General features: G+C 35.2%; 2 protein-coding genes across 2 annotated transcripts; one reads left to right on the forward strand and one right to left on the reverse strand.

The window, feature by feature from the left end:
- Nucleotides 1-4,395: 4,395 nt before the first annotated feature.
- Nucleotides 4,396-7,989, reverse strand: LOC140984416 (uncharacterized). The gene is made up of 2 exons (XM_073451817.1): nucleotides 5,244-7,989; nucleotides 4,396-4,961 (listed from the first exon to the last, which is right to left on the reverse strand). Exons 1-2 carry the CDS (start codon nucleotides 7,972-7,974, stop codon nucleotides 4,624-4,626), a joined length of 3,069 nt encoding a protein of 1,022 aa, XP_073307918.1. The 5' UTR covers nucleotides 7,975-7,989; the 3' UTR covers nucleotides 4,396-4,623.
- Nucleotides 7,990-9,869: 1,880 nt separating this feature from the next.
- Nucleotides 9,870-17,234, forward strand: LOC140984417 (NADH dehydrogenase [ubiquinone] 1 alpha subcomplex subunit 13-B). Its single transcript, XM_073451818.1, has 3 exons — nucleotides 9,870-10,233; nucleotides 16,763-16,834; nucleotides 16,927-17,234. The coding sequence occupies exons 1-3, from the start codon at nucleotides 10,019-10,021 to the stop codon at nucleotides 17,069-17,071; spliced, it is 432 nt and encodes a 143-aa protein (XP_073307919.1). The 5' UTR covers nucleotides 9,870-10,018; the 3' UTR covers nucleotides 17,072-17,234.
- The last annotated feature ends 939 nt before the right edge of the window (nucleotides 17,235-18,173 follow it).

The raw sequence follows: 18,173 nt of genomic DNA on the forward strand, positions 1-18,173 counted from the left end.
TTTTTTTTTTTTTTTTTTGTAGTAATATCCCCAACCAAGCCCATGATCAGATCATATGAAAAGGTCTCGAATGTACAAGTTGTACGACTTTTTCACACGGATTAAGAATATTAATGAAAAATAAATTTCACAAACATAATTTTTTTTAATTTTATTCTTATTTAATTTATTTTAAATTGGTTGCACAACAGTTAAAGAGGGTTATTAGTCAAAAAATTAGAAGAAATACAACTAAACTTAGGAACTTAGTATAGAATTAGGACAACAAAAAATAAAAAATACAATTGATGTAATTGGGAAGGATGTAATAAAACATTCAAACAGTATTATATGCACTCAAATATTAATCTCAACGATACAAATATTAGTATTGCGTGTCCATTCAACAAAAGAAAATACAGAAACAAATGCTCGGAGTTGTGAGATATTTCGAGATTTTGATGTCTGCAAGTGTGACATTCTTAAAAACAAAAATTGCCTTATATCTTCAATCATCTCGAATTTATTTAATCTTACCAATTTTATTGGATTGAGATTTACATATGATTGAAAATTATAAATTTTACCAAAGATATTAATTATTTAGTCACATGATTTTGAAGAAAAAACCAAAATTGATTAAAAGAACATATACATGATTATAACTGATTCAACATAATATATAGAACTAAAAATATCATATATCAGTATAAACACAAGATTAAAATTGATATTTTAATTTTTAAAAATAAATCTTTGACATAAAATTAAAAAAAATGAAAAAATAAAACCTATGATACCCTTACATCTGTAGCATAAGCGGAAACTGTAGACAATTGAAGGGAGTCACTGTAGAGAAACCCTCCCCCTTCTGCTCGATTTCTGAATTATCTGACTGTAGATATAATAGTTTCGAAGAGGGGGAATTCGTAGGGAAAACCGAAGCGGCAAGATGACAGAGGCGATGATAAGAAAGAAAGCTGGGACGGCGAGCGTGAAGGATATGCCTTTACTTCAGGACGGTCCGCCTCCGGGGAGGGTTCGCACTGGTCCGATTTGCTCGGCAGATCCCCAGCAAAGGTCCTAGTGCAATGGCCAGTATCTTAAGTAATAAAGGGACTGACTGGTGTTTGATTTTTAATATGCGAGAAAGGCTCCAGGGACTCGGATTTTTTGTTGTAAAATTTTATATTTTACTAATTATTATACTAACTTCAAAGTTCTCTGCATTTTGAAATTTGTTTCACTTGGTATGCTCTATCTTATGTGTTTGATTCATTTGTAGATCTGGGTACATGAGGGTGGGGATATGGTCTACTATCTGTGGTGTTTTCTTTTGTTTGATAATGATGCTAGGCTTCACGAAATCCTGAATTCATCGAGCCTTAGTGTGGTTCACACTCAAGAAATTTCAGAGTTTGGGAAAGGAAAGGGAGAACAGATTGTAGGACAGAGGATTTGGGCACAAAAAATGCGCTCTGTATGAATTGGTTGCATTTATGTCCACAGTCCATACTTGGACAAGTATTTGCTTGCTCTAGTACTCTGCTAGCTATGGTGTACTAATAAGGATACGACATGATAGGAATTTGAGATGCGACAATTTTCATAAAACTAGGATGCAACCAGAAGGATGTATACGTGTTTGCATGCGTATATCTATTTTTGTGTATGTGCTTGTGTAAATATTGTGTAATACTTTCGTATGAATATTAATCATTATAAATCAACATATATTTTGCGAATGACGAAGTCGTAAAATCTAAAACTAAAAAACCAAAGGTATTGTTTCGTATCACCTAATGAACGAACCAATGGTATGCTGTCATTGAAGTGGACTGTTTTGGTGCTGTATATTGGAATCCTCAAAGAAGGGCTTGAGTAGAGAAAAAGGAAAGATGGATGTTTTTGAGACGACTCAGTTAAGCCAATAAATACCATGTGAAACTGAATTGATGCATTCAAGAATTGGAAATAGCCGTGGAACCAATCATCAAGTTTAGTACTGCATAACTCATTGGTTGCTGATATTTGATGATATGATTGTAATTTGACATCTCTTCTTGTAACTCATGTCATTCACCATTAGTTTCATCCTAGCTTGAGTAATCTGGAAATTCATCTGGAGTAACTTGCTAAAACATCCTTTATTGAAGCATATAATCCGCTTCTTCAATGTCTGAAGTCCCTGGTTCATAAGCATTGAAGAGTTGATCACAGAGACTTTGCTCGATCTCTACAAGAGAAAACCTTCCCTCTTGTCCCTAGCCTGAGTTTTAGAGCAGAAATTTTAGCCTAATATCCCCTCCAAACCCACATCATACTTATATTCCCTTTATGTGCTCTCGTGGATTATATTTTGTAATATTCTGTTTTTCCTTTGCCATTTGTTGCAAAAAGACAGCCATCGATACCGATTAAGAGCCACACGATCCACATGCAAAGAGGCAATTTTCAAGCATTGATTGATTTCTCTGTCTTTACATGAACCATGATCTTAATCGACATGGACATGGACTACATATTCACATAAAGATGTTGAGTTATGTAGTTTGGTGTAAAATCTGTATAAGAGAATTCTCATTCATTATCAACTTGAAAGTACATGAAACAATATGAAATATATATAAAGAAAAGCCTAACTGCATATCTTTATGATATCCAATTTATCTACTCTGAGTTTAAAGTTAGAACAAATATCCTAATTATCTTATCAAAGATCTTCAACACTTCCGGTCAAGCTTGGCGGTATATGTCTGTCATGCCAAGCTCGATCTTCGATTCTTCAAAGTGCGGTCGATGGAGTGCTTTTGTCAAAATAGCTGTCAGCTGCACGTGTGAGAGAACATAGTGGGATCAACTATAAATGAACTTGAACAATTAATAAATTGGTTGATCATACAACATCTCAGATGTCTGTTTTGGCATAAATGTAAATATTTTTCCATGTCATTCATCAGGACTACATATAATTTAATAAAGAAAATGATTTGAAGTTGCATTCCCACTATGAGAAGGAATTGTGTTTAATTATTATATTATATACACGTAAAGCAATTGTCACCTTATTGATGGAATTATGAAGTATCGATCGGACTTCGTCCATTATCTTAATTATCAATATATTACGATAATTTCGATAATTTGAGTTAGTTTTGGGGTTGATTTAGATTCAAAACGCAATCTTAACAAAATCCTTCACATTAAGTCCCCTCCACTGCCCCCTCAGGCCTTGTTAAGAGGAGATAAATCAAAGTGACCAAGCGCGCGGTCTCTCAGATGAGAGGTTCATTTTATCCTAGGGGAATGGAATCTCAGAGGACTCGAACTTTCTTGTTGTTGTATTCTAATGAAAGAGAGATATATAAAAGTAAAATTACATTTATCTCTCAAGATTTCACCATTTTTTTAAATATCATCCTAAGATGAAACCACTCCTTAAAAACCACAAATAAAGAAAAAAATGCATATAAATTAAAAAATTTTAAAAATTTATCTTGGAATTTTAAAATGAAAAACTATTCAAATATATAAAAAACAAGAAAATAAAAAATATCTAATGCACGAAAAAAATTTATAGATATTCCATACACAACACACTCTCCTCGCACTAGTTATTATCATATATGAAATATAGAAACATAATTATAAGATAATTTTATTTTGTTATTTTAGAAATTCATTTTCTAATAAAGTAACTAGAAATTATGAAATATAGAAACATCATTATAAGATAATTTTATTTTGTTATTTTATAAATTTATTTTCTAATAAAGTGACTTGAAATTATGAAATATAGAAACGTAATTATAAGATAATTTTATTTTGTTATTTTAGAAATTCATTTTCTAATAAAGTAACTAGAAATTATGAAATATAGAAACATCATTATAAGATAATTTTATTTTGTTATTTTATAAATTTATTTTCTAATAAAGTGACTTGAAATTATGAAATATAGAAACGTAATTATAAGATAATTTTATTTTGTTATTTTAGAAATTCATTTTCTAATAAAGTAACTAGAAATTATGAAATATAGAAACATCATTATAAGATAATTTTATTTTGTTATTTTATAAATTTATTTTCTAATAAAGTGACTTGAAATTATGAAATATAGAAACGTAATTATAAGATAATTTTATTTTGTTATTTTATAAATTTATTTTCTAATAAAGTAACTAGAAATTATGAAATATAGAAACATCATTATAAGATAATTTTATTTTGTTATTTTATAAATTTATTTTCTAATATAGTACCTAGTAAATAATTTTAGAATCCAATAGTAGATAGTTGTTAATGTACAATAATTAAATGCATTTCAACTTTAAGCCTCTTGCTTAATCATAACTAAAAATGAAAGTAACTGTTAATCCCACTTAATTAGTCATATCTGTCTCACACAGTAGATGTCGCTATAAAAGGAACTCTCTCACTTGCAAATACAACGCATCCCATCATTAATTGTTTGAAGAGCAAATATGATGCCCGATGTTTTAAGAATTATACTCACATATATACAACCAAAATCAAACACTCCCAAAATAGATGATACATACATTTCGAAAACAAATTATGCACATACTTCGGACGATGCCAACTCTATTTGTTGGTCGATTCATGAATATAAACTTTATCTCAATCTTCAATCATATATTTGTCTCTTATCTTGCATAATTGAAAAACAACATCAATCATGTGCATTCTCTCTGTCGGTGTTTTTCTTGAACATGCCACTCCAATGCTTAGAATAGAAGCCACACACTCCTCCATCTTACTGCTCATGTCTTCTAGAATGAGGGGATCAATGATTTCCGTAACCCGATTCGGCAATGCACCATTGACGAAACTGTGGAGATTTAAGTTCTCGTCGAATGCTTGACATGTTGGTCTTTTACCCGTGAACATCTCCAAGAGAAGAATCCCAAAACTATATACATCTCCTTTAACTGAGACCGAGTTACTTGTGCCATATTCTGAGCATTGGTTCAAAGGCATGCATAAAAAAATAAAAGGTATATTTTGCTCACAATAAGTTAATTATAGCATACTATTGAGAAAAAAAATTACATTTTTTGTCTCGTAATTTGTACTTTTTTAATTTTGATAATTGTTATAACCTTGTCAAATACAAGAATGTGAATGTTTTTTCAGAATTTATCAGTGAAATCATGAACTGGGTATTAATGATGTTAATATATACATAGTGAATGTGTTAGATTAGATATGAGTTTATTTGGAGATAATAGAATACATACCTGGAGGAACATAGCCTATTGTACCTTTGATCCCAATTGTACTGTTGCTCTCATGTGCTTCAAGGATGTTTGAAACTACCTTAGACAATCCGAAATCACCCACATGTGCATTCATATCATCATCCAAAAGAATGTTACTTGGCTTCAAATCCCCATGAACAATTGGTGAATTAGTACCCATATGTAGGTACTCAAGTGCATGAGCAATATCAATGACGATTTTGATCCTTTGCAACATCGTAAGGCTCCCAAATTCTGAGTCATGTTCTTCTTCTTGCCCTCTATTGCGGTACAACAAATCTTCCAAACTCCCATTAGACATGAATTCATAAACCAAAGCTTTAAATTCATTTCTTTGGAAATCTATACTTTCACAAACACTGAATAATTTCAAGAGGTTCCTGTGTCTTATTCCTTTTAGTGCAATGCACTCTGCTACGAAGCTCTTAGAGGCACCTTTGACAAAAAGATTAAGCACTTTGACCGCCACCATTGTCTTTCCATCCTCAAGAATCCCTTTGTAAACAGATCCAAATCTTCCAGAGCCAATCAAGCTACCTTCCGAGAATCCATTAGTGGCTTTTAACAGATCTCCGTAGGATAACCTCATGAATTGAGCGCCATCAAATGACCCCGTGGAAAGCTGTTTTTTCATCAAATGTTTTTGGCTATAAATGATTACACAAAGTGTAATATATAATCCTCCGACAACGAGTATTGGAATCAGGATTTTAAGCAATGCTTTCTTAGAGGACTTTGAAGAAGAGCAAGGGGGGAGCTTCAAATCAAGAATTCCTCCACATAATCTCGCATTCCCTTCGATCGAGAATTTTGTTTTATTTCTAAATAATCCTTCTATTGGCACTTCACCTTCGAGGTTATTGAATGACAAGTCCAATTTTTCAAGATTCAAATGACTGAGAAAAATAGGGATTTTACCAGAAAAATTATTTCTTGAAAGATCCAATTCTTGTAATCCCTTCAGAGCACTTAGTGATGGAGGTATCTCTCCTTGAAGATAATTACCACCGAGATAAAGCATTCCCAAGCTAATGCAACCACTTAGAGAGCTTGGAACAAGACCTGATAATCTATTATTCGACAAGTCTAAGATTGAAATGTGCGTTAAAGCGCCAACTTCGGTTGGAATTGAACCAGTGAAGACATTGTATGATAAACGCAAGTAAATAGAAATAGAGGGAAGACTCATAATTTGTGGAGGAATGGAGCCATCAAGACTATTATTTCCAATATCTAAGAGTAGCAAGTTGGTGCAATTACCAAGGCTCTGAGGTATTCTTCCAGACAATATGTTTTCATCCAAATACAAGTAATTTAACAAAGTCAAGTTTCCCAAGGAATGTGGCATCTCATCTATCAGTCGGTTTCCACTCAAGTCAAGATTTTGCAGATTTGAAAGTTTTCCAATGCTAAATGGAATATGACCCTCAAGATTGTTGCCATTAAGGAGAAGCCCAGTGAGACCGACGAGGTTCCCAATACCAAAAGGAATTTTGCCATGTATCTGAGTGTCAGAAATATCTATGGCCTTTATTTGACTAGAAAGATTATACATCGAGTCTGGCAATGAACCCCTCAATATGTTACTACCAACTCCAAGATGCATCAGATTTGTGCAATTTGAGAATGATGAAATAAAACTTATATCATCTTGAATAAGATTTTTTGCAGCGAAAAAGTGCTCAAGATTTGAAAGCTTTCCAAGTTCTTTTGGCATTGACCCCGTAAAACTATTGACGGCAACCGATATTGTGTCAAGGGAGGTTGCATTTGAGAGTGAGACCGGAAGTTCTCTAGTAAATTGATTGTCTGCCAAATAAATACCTTGTAACTTAGGAAGTGTGAGGCCTATGTTATTAGGTATGGCCCCTTGAAGTTTATTATCAGAGACGTCAAAACGAAGGAGAGTAGATATATTGAAGAGATCAGGAGGGATTTCACCTGTTAAACTATTGTTGAATAATATAAGAAATTTTAGGTGCTGAAGTTGTGCGAATGACTCCGGAATTTCTCCTCTCAAGTTACACTTTGCCAAATGAAGTTGTGTGAGAGATGTTAGATTTCCTAAGGATGGAGGGATAGTCCCAGAAATATTGTTTTTTCCTAAACCAAGATCTTTGAGTTTGCGAAGAGAATCGAGCTCAACAGGGATAAGTCCCGATAACCTATTGTCAATCATGTTAAGATACCAAAGATTTGGACATTGCGATATATTTCTCGGTATTTCCCCAACAAAAGAATTATTACTAAATTCTACGATCTCTAGACGCCTTAAAAGACCCATCTCTTGGGGAATTTGGCCATGAAAGCTATTCTTTTGGAGATTAATGATTCTAAGAAAAGAGAGATTACCAATATGAGGTGAAAGGCTTCCCTCCAAGCCTTGAGACCTTAGCATAATCCCCACAACTCTATCAGGGTGCTTGGCGCCACATCTAATGCCATTCCAGGTGCAGTAATGCTGTGTTTGATTCCAGGATTTCAGAGCCCCAAGCGGATCAATGATGGCGGCTTTAAATGCCAGCAATGCTAATACATCGGTTTCATTACTTGAGCATGCCGATGGAATCATTGCAAAACAACAAAACCACCCAAAAATAATGCAAACAACTTCACTTGTATACTTTGCCATAGTTTTACACCACCCAATATCAACCACAGGGCTTTGTGATGCACTTGATATGTATGTTAGCCATGTATATATAGCCATATCTTGTGCCTAAGCCCCACTAAATCCAAGAAAAGAAAGACTTCGTTCTTATTTAATTAGAAAAACAAATTCATTTCTTTTCTATTTATATTAAAGAAATTTAATCGAAAATGTTGCATAAGTTTTTGATACAGTTAATTGTGCATGATCAAATCTCGGTTTTAGTCTCATATGCATTTAGGTGCCATATCCCGAACACCTGCACGTATTAGCTTTTACATAAATATCCTAATTTTTTCCATTCACTTTTTTTTTTCCCGATTCAAGGCGGAACAAAAAATAGTAAATAAAATTCATTCGTAGAGTTGTACTTATTAAACTAAAATTAATTTTTTTTATAAAACAAAAACTTTATATAATTTACCCTTTGGTATTTTGATTTTTAATTACCAAAAAAAAAAAAGGAAAAGAAGTGAGACATGTATATATGTGTGTCAATCAATTATATTATGCATGCATACAGCATGTTAATCGGTTTAGTCGATATTCCCAAAATATTCTAATTAATTGAACATTTTGGTAATTGGCAAATCAAACCATTTATGCAAAAAACAACGAATCTTAATATCTCTCATATTTTAGAGGGAAAATTGTGATATTAGTTCTATATATTTGTATCTCTACGATTTTACTCATTTATGATCTATGTTATCAAATTTCAGTCTTGATATGATATATTTGTTATTTTTACAATTTTAGTCATTTTTCGACATGACGTTGATCTGTCACTTATGCGGCGCCTACGTGCTTCTGACACGGCTGCTACATCAGCGCTTCCGATGAAAAATGACTAAAATTATTAAAAATTAAAAGATACATGATGACCAGAATCACAAAAGCTAACAAACACCAAAATTATTATTTTATCTATTTTATACGAATAATTTTATTTCCTCTAAATAATTTGATTAGTATAATTTTATATGACCAGGATATACGATAAAATGTTTTTAAGAATTACAAATCCAATGTCTGGAAAATTGAAGTTGCTAGACCGCAAGACTTAATTTGTCTTCCTCTCCTTTCGCAATCAAAAAGTATTCCATAATCCGATGATTTTTCTCCGGTGAACAGTTGAAGTGAAACTAGCAAGAAAGTAGTAAAACAACAATCAATTTCTTATTCATTTGTGGAATTGAATCAAATTGTCCATCAATCAATTACGTCAACATTCCACGAAATTGGAGAACCACCAACCGATGATGGGCCAAAGTCTGTAATTTTATTTTGTTTATACTAATTTCACCAAGTCCAGCACACCACAGGCCCGACCAAACCCAGAATCAGGTCATATAAAAAGAGGGCTTGTTCCTGGCCTGGGCTGACAAATTTGAGCAGCCCAGAAACATCACATTTTCCTCCGTCTCAGATGTACAAGTTCGACGACTTTTTCACACAGATTAAGAATATTAATGAAAAATCAAATTTCACAAACATATTGTTTTTTTATTTTATTCTTAGAAACACAACTAAACTTAGGAACTTAGTATAGAATTAGGATAACAAAAAAAGAAATACAATTGATGTAATTGGGAAAGATGTAATAAAACATTTAAAAACAATAATATATGCACTCAAACATTAATCTCAATGATACACATATTAGTATTAATTGTCCCTTCAACAAAAGAAAATTAAAAATAAATGCTCAGAACTTCTCAAATCTATTTTGTCTTACCAATTTTATTGGTTCCAGATATACATATTTGATTGATGACATAATTATAAATTTTACCAAAGATATTAATTATTTAATTACATGATTTTGAGGAGAAAAAACTAAAATTGATTACACACACGAATATATACAACATTAAAATTAACATTTTACATTAATAAATTAAATCGTTGACGTAATATAAAAAATGAAAAAATAAAACCTATGTTACCCTTACATCAGCATAAGTGGAAACTGTAGACAATCGAAGGGAGTCCATTGCAGAGAAACCCTCCCACTTCTGCTCGATTTCTGAATTACCTGACTGTACATATAATATAATAGTTTTGAAGAGTGGGAATTCGTAGGGAAAACCGAAGCGGCAAGATGACAGAGGCGATGATAAGAAAGAAAGCTGGGATGGCGAGCGTGAAGGATATGCCTTTACTTCAGGACGGTCCGCCTCCGGGAGGGTTCGCACCGGTCCGATTTGCTCGGCGGATCCCCAGCAAAGGTCCTAGCGCAATGGCCATTTTCCTCGCCACTTTTGGTGCTTTCTCTTGGGGTATGTACCAGGTCGGTAAAGGCAACAAGATCCGCAGGTAAATTTTGATATTATCAAGTGATTTTTTCAGTTTGTCACGCGTGTGATTTGAGAGTTTTTGTTATTTATCACGAGCTTCTAATATAGCACAGTGTTTTGTTATTTGATTGGAGAAGCTCGCTTGCTTGCTATGGTGATCAAATTTCACCTAGTAATAGAAAGGTGTAATTTTTTTTTATGGCCTTTTCAATTTGCTTTAAATATATTTTTTTAAATCATCAAACTATTATCTGGTAAGTATGTTAAGTAATGAGGGGACTGAATGGTGTTTGATTTTTAATATGCGAGAAAGGCTCCAGGGACTTCGTATTATCCATTTATCAGTTTTGTTTTTATAAAATTTTATCTTTTGCTAATTATTATGTTAACTTCAAAATTCTCTGCATTTTGACTGAATGAAATTTTTTTTCACTTGGTATGCTATATCTTATGTGTTTGATTCATTTGTAGATCTGGGTATATGAGGGTGGGGATATGGTCTAATATCTGTGGTGTTTTCTTTTGTTTGATAATGATGCTAGGCTTGACGAAATCCTGAATTCATCGAGCCTTAGTGTGGTTCACACTCAATAAATTTCAGAGTTTTGGGGAGGAAAGGGAGAACTATTAGTTGCATTTATGTCCACAGTCCATACTTGGACAACTATTTGCTTGCTCTAGTACTCTGCTAGCTATGGTCTACTAATAAGGATACGACATGATACGAATTTGAGATGTGACAATTTTCATAAAACTAGGATACAACCAGAAGGATATATACCTGTTTGCATGCATATATCTATTTTTTGTGTATGTGCTTGTGTAAATATTTTGTAATACTTTAGTATGAATATTAATCATTATAAATCACCATATATTTTGCGAATGACAAAAGTCGTAAAATCTAAAACTAAAAAACCGAAAGTATTGTTTCGTATCACCTAATAAATGAACTCATGGTATGCTGTCATTGAAGTGGACTGTTTTGGTGCTGTATATTGGAATCCTCAAAGAAGGGCTTGAGTAGAGGAAAAGGAAAGATGGATGTTTTTGAGCCGACTCAGTTAAGGCAATACCATATGCAACTGAATTGATGAGTTCAAGAATTGGAAATAGCCGTGGAACCAATCATCAAGTTTACTGCATAACTCATTGGTTGCTGATATTTGATGATATGATTATAATTTAACATCTCTTCTTGTAACTCATGTCATTCACCATTAGTTTCATCCTAGCTTGAGTAAGCTGGAAATTCATCTGGAGTAACTTGCTAAAGCATCCTTTATTGAAGCATAGAATCCGCTTCTTCAATGTCTGAAGCCCCTGGTTCATAAACATTGAAGAATTGATCACAGAGACTTTGCTCTCTACAAGAGAAAACCTTCTCTTGTTCCTAGCCTGAGTTTAAGAGCAGAAAATTTAGCCTTATATCCCTCCAAACCCCCATCATACTTATATTCCCTTCCTGCTTCTTTTTTATGTGCTCTCGTGGATTATATTTTGTGATATTCTGTTTTTCCTTTGCCATTTGTTGCAAAAAGACAGCCATCGATACCGATTAAGAGCCACACGATCCATATGCAACGAGGCAATTTTCAAGCATTGACTCATTTCTCTGTCTTTGCATAAACCATGATCTTAATTGACATGGACATGCCGACATGGACTACATATTCACATAAAGATGTTGAATTATGTAGTTTGGTGTAAAATCTGTATAAGAGAATTCTTCTTCACTATCAACTTGAACTTACATGAAACAATATGAAATATATATGAAGAAAAACGTGACTGCATATTCCTACAATATCCAATTTATCTACTCTAAGTTTAAAGTTTAAACTTAAAACTAATATCCTAATTATCTTATCAAAGATCTTCAACACGTCCGCTCAACCTTGGCGGTATATGTCTGTCATGCCAAGCTCGGTCTTCAATTCTTCAAAGTGCGGTCGATGGAGTGCCTTTATCAAAATATCTGCCAGCTGCACGTGTGAAAGAACATAGTGGAGATCAACTATTCTCTTCTCAACCTTTTCACTTATGAAGTGTCTGTCGATTCCCACATGCTTGGTTCGGTCATGGTGAACATGATTTTTAGCAATCTTTAAGGTCGCTTGGTTGTCACACATCATCTCAATTGGATGACTATTTCCTATCTTCAATTCATTGAGCTGTATTTTAAGCCACATGCCTTCTCAAATTCCATTGGACAAAGCTCTAAATTCTGCTTCTACGCTGCTTTGGGCCACAACATGTTGTTTCTTACTTCTACATGTCACTAGATTACCCCATACAAATTAACATTATCCAGATGTAGAGCGTTTGTCAATAGGACAATCTGCCCAATCGGCATCACTGTAGACTCGTAACATTTCTGATTGCAGGCTTTCTAAAGAGCAGCCTTTTCCAGATGTTCCTTTCAATTATCTCAGCACTTGGTATACAGCCTCCATGTGTTCTTCAGTAGGTTTAGTCATGAATTGACTGACAACACTCACGATGTATCCAATGTCACAGGTCGAGTGTGTGATAGGTAGATCAGTTTTCCATCCAATCGTTGGTATCTTCTTTTGTCAACGAGTACTTGATCCTGATTCATCCCCATTTTCACATTTGGATCCATTGGAGTGTCAACTGGTTTGCACCTTATAATTGCAGTCTCTCTCAGGAGATCTAGAACATACTTTCTTTGCAAGATTGAAATCCCATGAGATGATTTAGCCACTTCCATCCCCAAAAAATATGTAAGATTTCCCAGATCTTTCATTTCAAACTCCCTTGAGAGGACACCTTTTATGCAAGCCATTTCTGGTTCATTATCTTCTTTGAGAACAATGTCATCAACGTGGACAATGAGAGCAGTGGTCATTACCTCGATGTGCTTAACAAATAACGTGTGACCTGCTTGACACTGTAAATACTTTTCTTTAGTCAACACTCAACATATTTGTAAACCGATGAAACCAGGATCGAGGTGACTGTTTAAGACCATATAGAGACTTTTTCAACTTGCACACTTTGTGTTTCACTGCTTTTGTGACAAACCCTGAGGGAATATTCACGTATACCTCTTCCTCCAGTTTTCCATTAAGGAATGCATTTTTAAAATCCAGTTGGAATAGAAGCCGGTCAAGATTGACGACAATTGATAGGAGTACCCTGACGGTGTTGTGTCTTGTTACAGGAGCAAAGATCTCTTGGTAATCAATTCCATAAGACTGAGTGTATCCCTTCGCAACAAGTCATACTTTTTATCGTTCAATGCTTCCATCAGCCTAGTACTTCACTGTGAAAATCCATTTGCACCCAACAGTTCGTTCCTTGAGGAAAGTTCTGTAATCTGTCATTTGTTGTTCTTTTCTAGTGCTTTGACCTCATCAAAGGCGGCAACCTTCCAATTAGGATTCTTGAGTGGATCCTCAATTGAACCTGAAACTTGTACTTGATCTAAAATGGACACAAAAACACGATATGCATGAGATAATGATTTAAATGAGACAATGTTACATATCGGGTGTTGAGTACATGTCTTAGTTCCCTTTCTTAAAGTGTCGCAATTATCAATTATGGGAGAATTATTGTCAAGTTCAGCAGTACCTTGGTCTTTTTCATTGGGAACTGGCCTTGTAGAAGAGTCTTGGAGTGGTTGATTTGGTGCTGCTTTTTGTTGTCTTTCTATTTGGATGACCTTCCTTCTTAAATAAACCTTGAGTGGTGTGTTTGGGGAAGTTGATTGGTGGTTAGGTTCTGGATTGACATTGATTGGGTCGACCAATAAATTGGGATCCCAATTTAGAGCTTCATTGTTGTTACCCCCTGAATGGAGAAAGTGGGGTACGAAGGTTCGTTTTCGAATAAGGTGACATCAAGATAGTGATAAAACTTTTTGGTGATCGGTGAATAACATTTGTAGCCCTTCTGGTTGGGCGAGTACCTTAGAAAAATGCATTTGATGGCTCGCGGATCGAGTTTCCCACGATATTGAGAATGAATATAGACGAAGGCAGACCACCCAACGATTTTGAGAGGAACAAAGTTTAGGAGATGTGTTTGAGGAAAGTGCTCAAGAAGAACCTCGATAGGGGTTTTGTAGTTGAGGACACAAGAAGAAATACATTAATTAGGTAAGTGGCAGTAAGTGCAACATCACCCTAAGAATGGCGAGGAACTCTGTATGTGAACAGAAGAGAGCGGGTAAGTTCGAGAAGGTAAGTTGTTTCAGACTTGTTTTTCATGAGGAAAACCTACGATACGCGAGTATGATCATCCACAAAGAAAAGGTACCAACGAGTCGTGTCACATTTTTTATTTTTGATGGACCCCAAGTGTCATTGTGGATGAGTGAGAAGGGCGTTTGTGGTTTGAAAGTGTTACATGTGTGTTTGGAAACTTGACAAAAATCACATTAAAGTAAACACGATTTATTATTACTGGATAGGAATGGAAACAACTTTGCTATATACAAAGAGTTCGGATGACCTAGTCTACAGTGCCATAAAAGAATATCACTTTCTTTATTGGAATTGAAACCATAACAGGAAATTGGAAAAGACGGTCTTGGAACACTCAGTGGGCCAGTCTTGGAGTGAGCTCCGTTGGGAATAGAAACAAGCCAGCTCTCAGTTCAGCACTGCCAATCGTCTTCCCCGATGCCTTTTCCGGAAAAAAGACAATAATCAACAGGGAATTCAGTAGTGCAGTGGAGGTCGGCATTAATCTTGTTAACAGACAGTAAATTAACAGTAAGATAAGGGACGAAGAGCACAGATTGTAAGCAAATATCACGGGAAAGTTGTACAGAACCAACACCCAAGATCTTTGAACTAGAACCATTAGCAATTTGTACAGAAAGAGAGCTCCCACACGGCTTGTAAGAGCTAAAAATTGAAAGACTACCCGTCATATGATCAAAGGCGCCCGAGTCAACAATCCATGTAGAAGACAAATCCCGATTCGAGGAAAATGCAAGGGGAAAATCACCTTGGTGTGCTGCATTTGGTGCAGAATTTTGAGCAGAAATCTGGCCGAACAGACGATGAAGGGCATCAAGCTGTTGTTGGGTGAAAGGTTGCTGCGAGACAGGAGAAGCAACATCGACAGTAGCGGAATTAGCACGACGTTCCCTATTTGGTTTCCTATCTGCCGGTTTGCCGTGAATGCACCAACACGTGTCCAAGGTATGGCTTGGTTTCTTGCACTTGTCACACCATAGGCGACCACTCCGCACGTGCTGACTGTTTGTGGATGCAGAATGCGTTGAATGGCGCGCACCACCATAGGGACTGGAGGGGAAAAATTGTCGAGTGGGCGCCAGAGCTGAAGCATCACTGGTAGGGGACGGGAAGAGCCCAACATCAACTTTCCGTAACTTTCCTCATGGCGGTCCTCGGAGAAAGCTGCACGGAGTCCTGGCAGCGGTTTAGTGGCCAAGACGTGGCCCATGAACTTCATCGAGAGATGGATCAAGTCTGAGAAGGAACTTGATTACACGTTTGGTTTCCACAATCTCCCTGATTTTTGTTTCATCCGTTGCACATTTCCAGTCGTGTGATTCGAACAAATCCAGAGTTTGGTGAGGGCAGTGAAATAAGTTGTGACCGTATCCTCACCTTGGCGGACGTCATGAAGGCAGCCTTCCATGTTGAATAATTCAGAAGTGTTGTCACAGGCAGAGTATGTATCCCGGACTGCATCCCATATTTCTTTGGTACTAGAATAGAAGAGGAAATTTTCTCCAATATCTAGGACCATGGAATTGATAAGCCAAGACAAAAGCATGCTATTCTCGGCGTTCCAGGATTTGAATTTTCCATCAATAGTGGTCGGTCGTTTGGAGGAGCCAGATATGAGATCTTCCTTTCCCTTGCCGCATATAAACATCGTGACGGACTGGGACCAATGCAGGTAATTTTGGCCATTGAGTTTGTGGCACGTAATGGATTGAAGCGGCGAGAGATCGGGAGTGGTTGGATGCGGCGGAGCCGATGGTTGTTTGTTAGAATCCGACGACGAAGCCATATGGCTGTATTTTGTCCTGGCGGCGGCTAGGGTTTATTTTGGAACAACTAATACCATGTAGTTTTGTGTAAAATCTGTGTGAGGAAGAGATTTCTCCTTCATCATTAAGAACTTGAACATACATGAAATAATATGGAATATATATAAAGAAAAACCTAAGTGCATATCCCTACAATATCCAATTTATCTACTCTAAGTTTAAAGTTTAAACTTAAAACAAATATCCTCATTATCTTATCTAAGATCTTCAATAAGTTATAAATTCTTGAAAACCTGTGTCAACAATGAAATTTGTTATCAATATCTAGTTCTCTGGCTTATTTGCAGCCATTGGTATGTGATTATTAGGAAGTTGCTACTGCCACTGTATTATTAAGAGAACAGTATGGTCTTGTTTCTGTATCTCCTTCTTGGTTACACTAATCCTTATATTCTAGTATTTTTAGGTGGTTATAAAGGAAATATGTCCAATTAATTAGTTTCCATGATATGAAAATGAAATAGAGCTGAAAGGTTTCTCCATACAGGGAATTGAAAGAAGAAAAATATGCGGCACGAAGGGCTATACTGCCAATACTTCAAGCTGAAGAAGATGAAAGGTGATCCTTGCGTTTCTTCATACCAGCCTTGAATATGATTTTACTTTTTGTGTGCTGGTCTGACTGTCACTTCTTGTTTTTTTTTATTTCAGATTCGTCGATGAATGGAAGAAGTATCTTGAGGAAGAGGCCAGAATCATGAAAGATGTACCAGGTTGGAAAGTGGGTGAAAGTGTCTACAACTCTGGAAAATGGATGCCTCCTGCAACAGGCGAGCTCCGCCCTGATATCTGGTGAATTTGGCGCTCTTTTATCACATTTCTTTCAATGGAATGCACTAAAAACGCTGTTTCTTAACTGAAAGCTGCACAAATGTCCTTAGGCTGGCTTTCTTTCTAAAATAAATATGTTGAAAAATCTGTTGTCTTTTATTGGTAATCAATTTGGAGTCTTGATGGCATCGATTTTTTCGTTTGATTGCAATTTCCGGATATGATAAACTATTAAGTATATATACCATTGGGGATGTTATTTGACAAAATAATTAAATATCCCGGTTAACATATGCTTGACAATGGTTTTATTCTTCAGGTATCGATAAACTTAGCCATTGCTGTTAGCAATGCAAGAGAAAAATCGACCTGATAAGCCTACATAGTTATATATCCAATGCCCGACACTTTTGTCTAAGATTTATGCTTGATTTAATATTCATGGATCCAAATACAACTCTTTAATTTATAATTAATACATAAAATTAAGTCCGAATTCATGTTCGACAAGGGCTGGAATTGTTCTTGAATCCATTGTTTATATGTACATGGTATTTCAATCCATATACCCAATGGCTATAAGCATATCGAAATGTGATTCGTGTTGGCATGAGAAAGTTTCTTTGTTCTTTTACGCAGATATCGTGATTTATTGTACAACTTTTCTCGAACATTATTTTATAAATTACATTTATTATCACATGAGCTGTGGAACGTAAGTAAGATTTTCTGCCGCAAATGAAAAGTCTGTAATAAGGTTTTATTAATACAAACAAATAACAGTTAATTCGAATTACTGCAAGTTACAAATCATAAATTTTAAGGGAATTCGTCTCACTAAGAATGTCATGTTGCATGGAACTTCTGCTTTGAAATTATTTATTATAGACCCTCAGAACAAAGCAGAAATAAATAGGGTGAAAGCGGCCTTGACGAAGACCCCTAGCACAGAAACTTATTTGGACGTTGGCTTTTTGATGGAATAAAATTCAGGCTTGGAAAAGTACTTTGTTTTCATACTATGTCTGTCTTTAAAATCTCACATAACCTTTGTGTGTATCTACTGGCTTAAATCATTGAAATTATGTTTACCAAAATCTAAGGGAGGAATGGGATTTAAAGACCTC

This window comes from Primulina huaijiensis, chromosome 9 (genome assembly GCF_012295235.1).
Source record: "Primulina huaijiensis isolate GDHJ02 chromosome 9, ASM1229523v2, whole genome shotgun sequence".
Taxonomy (NCBI): domain Eukaryota; kingdom Viridiplantae; phylum Streptophyta; class Magnoliopsida; order Lamiales; family Gesneriaceae; genus Primulina; species Primulina huaijiensis.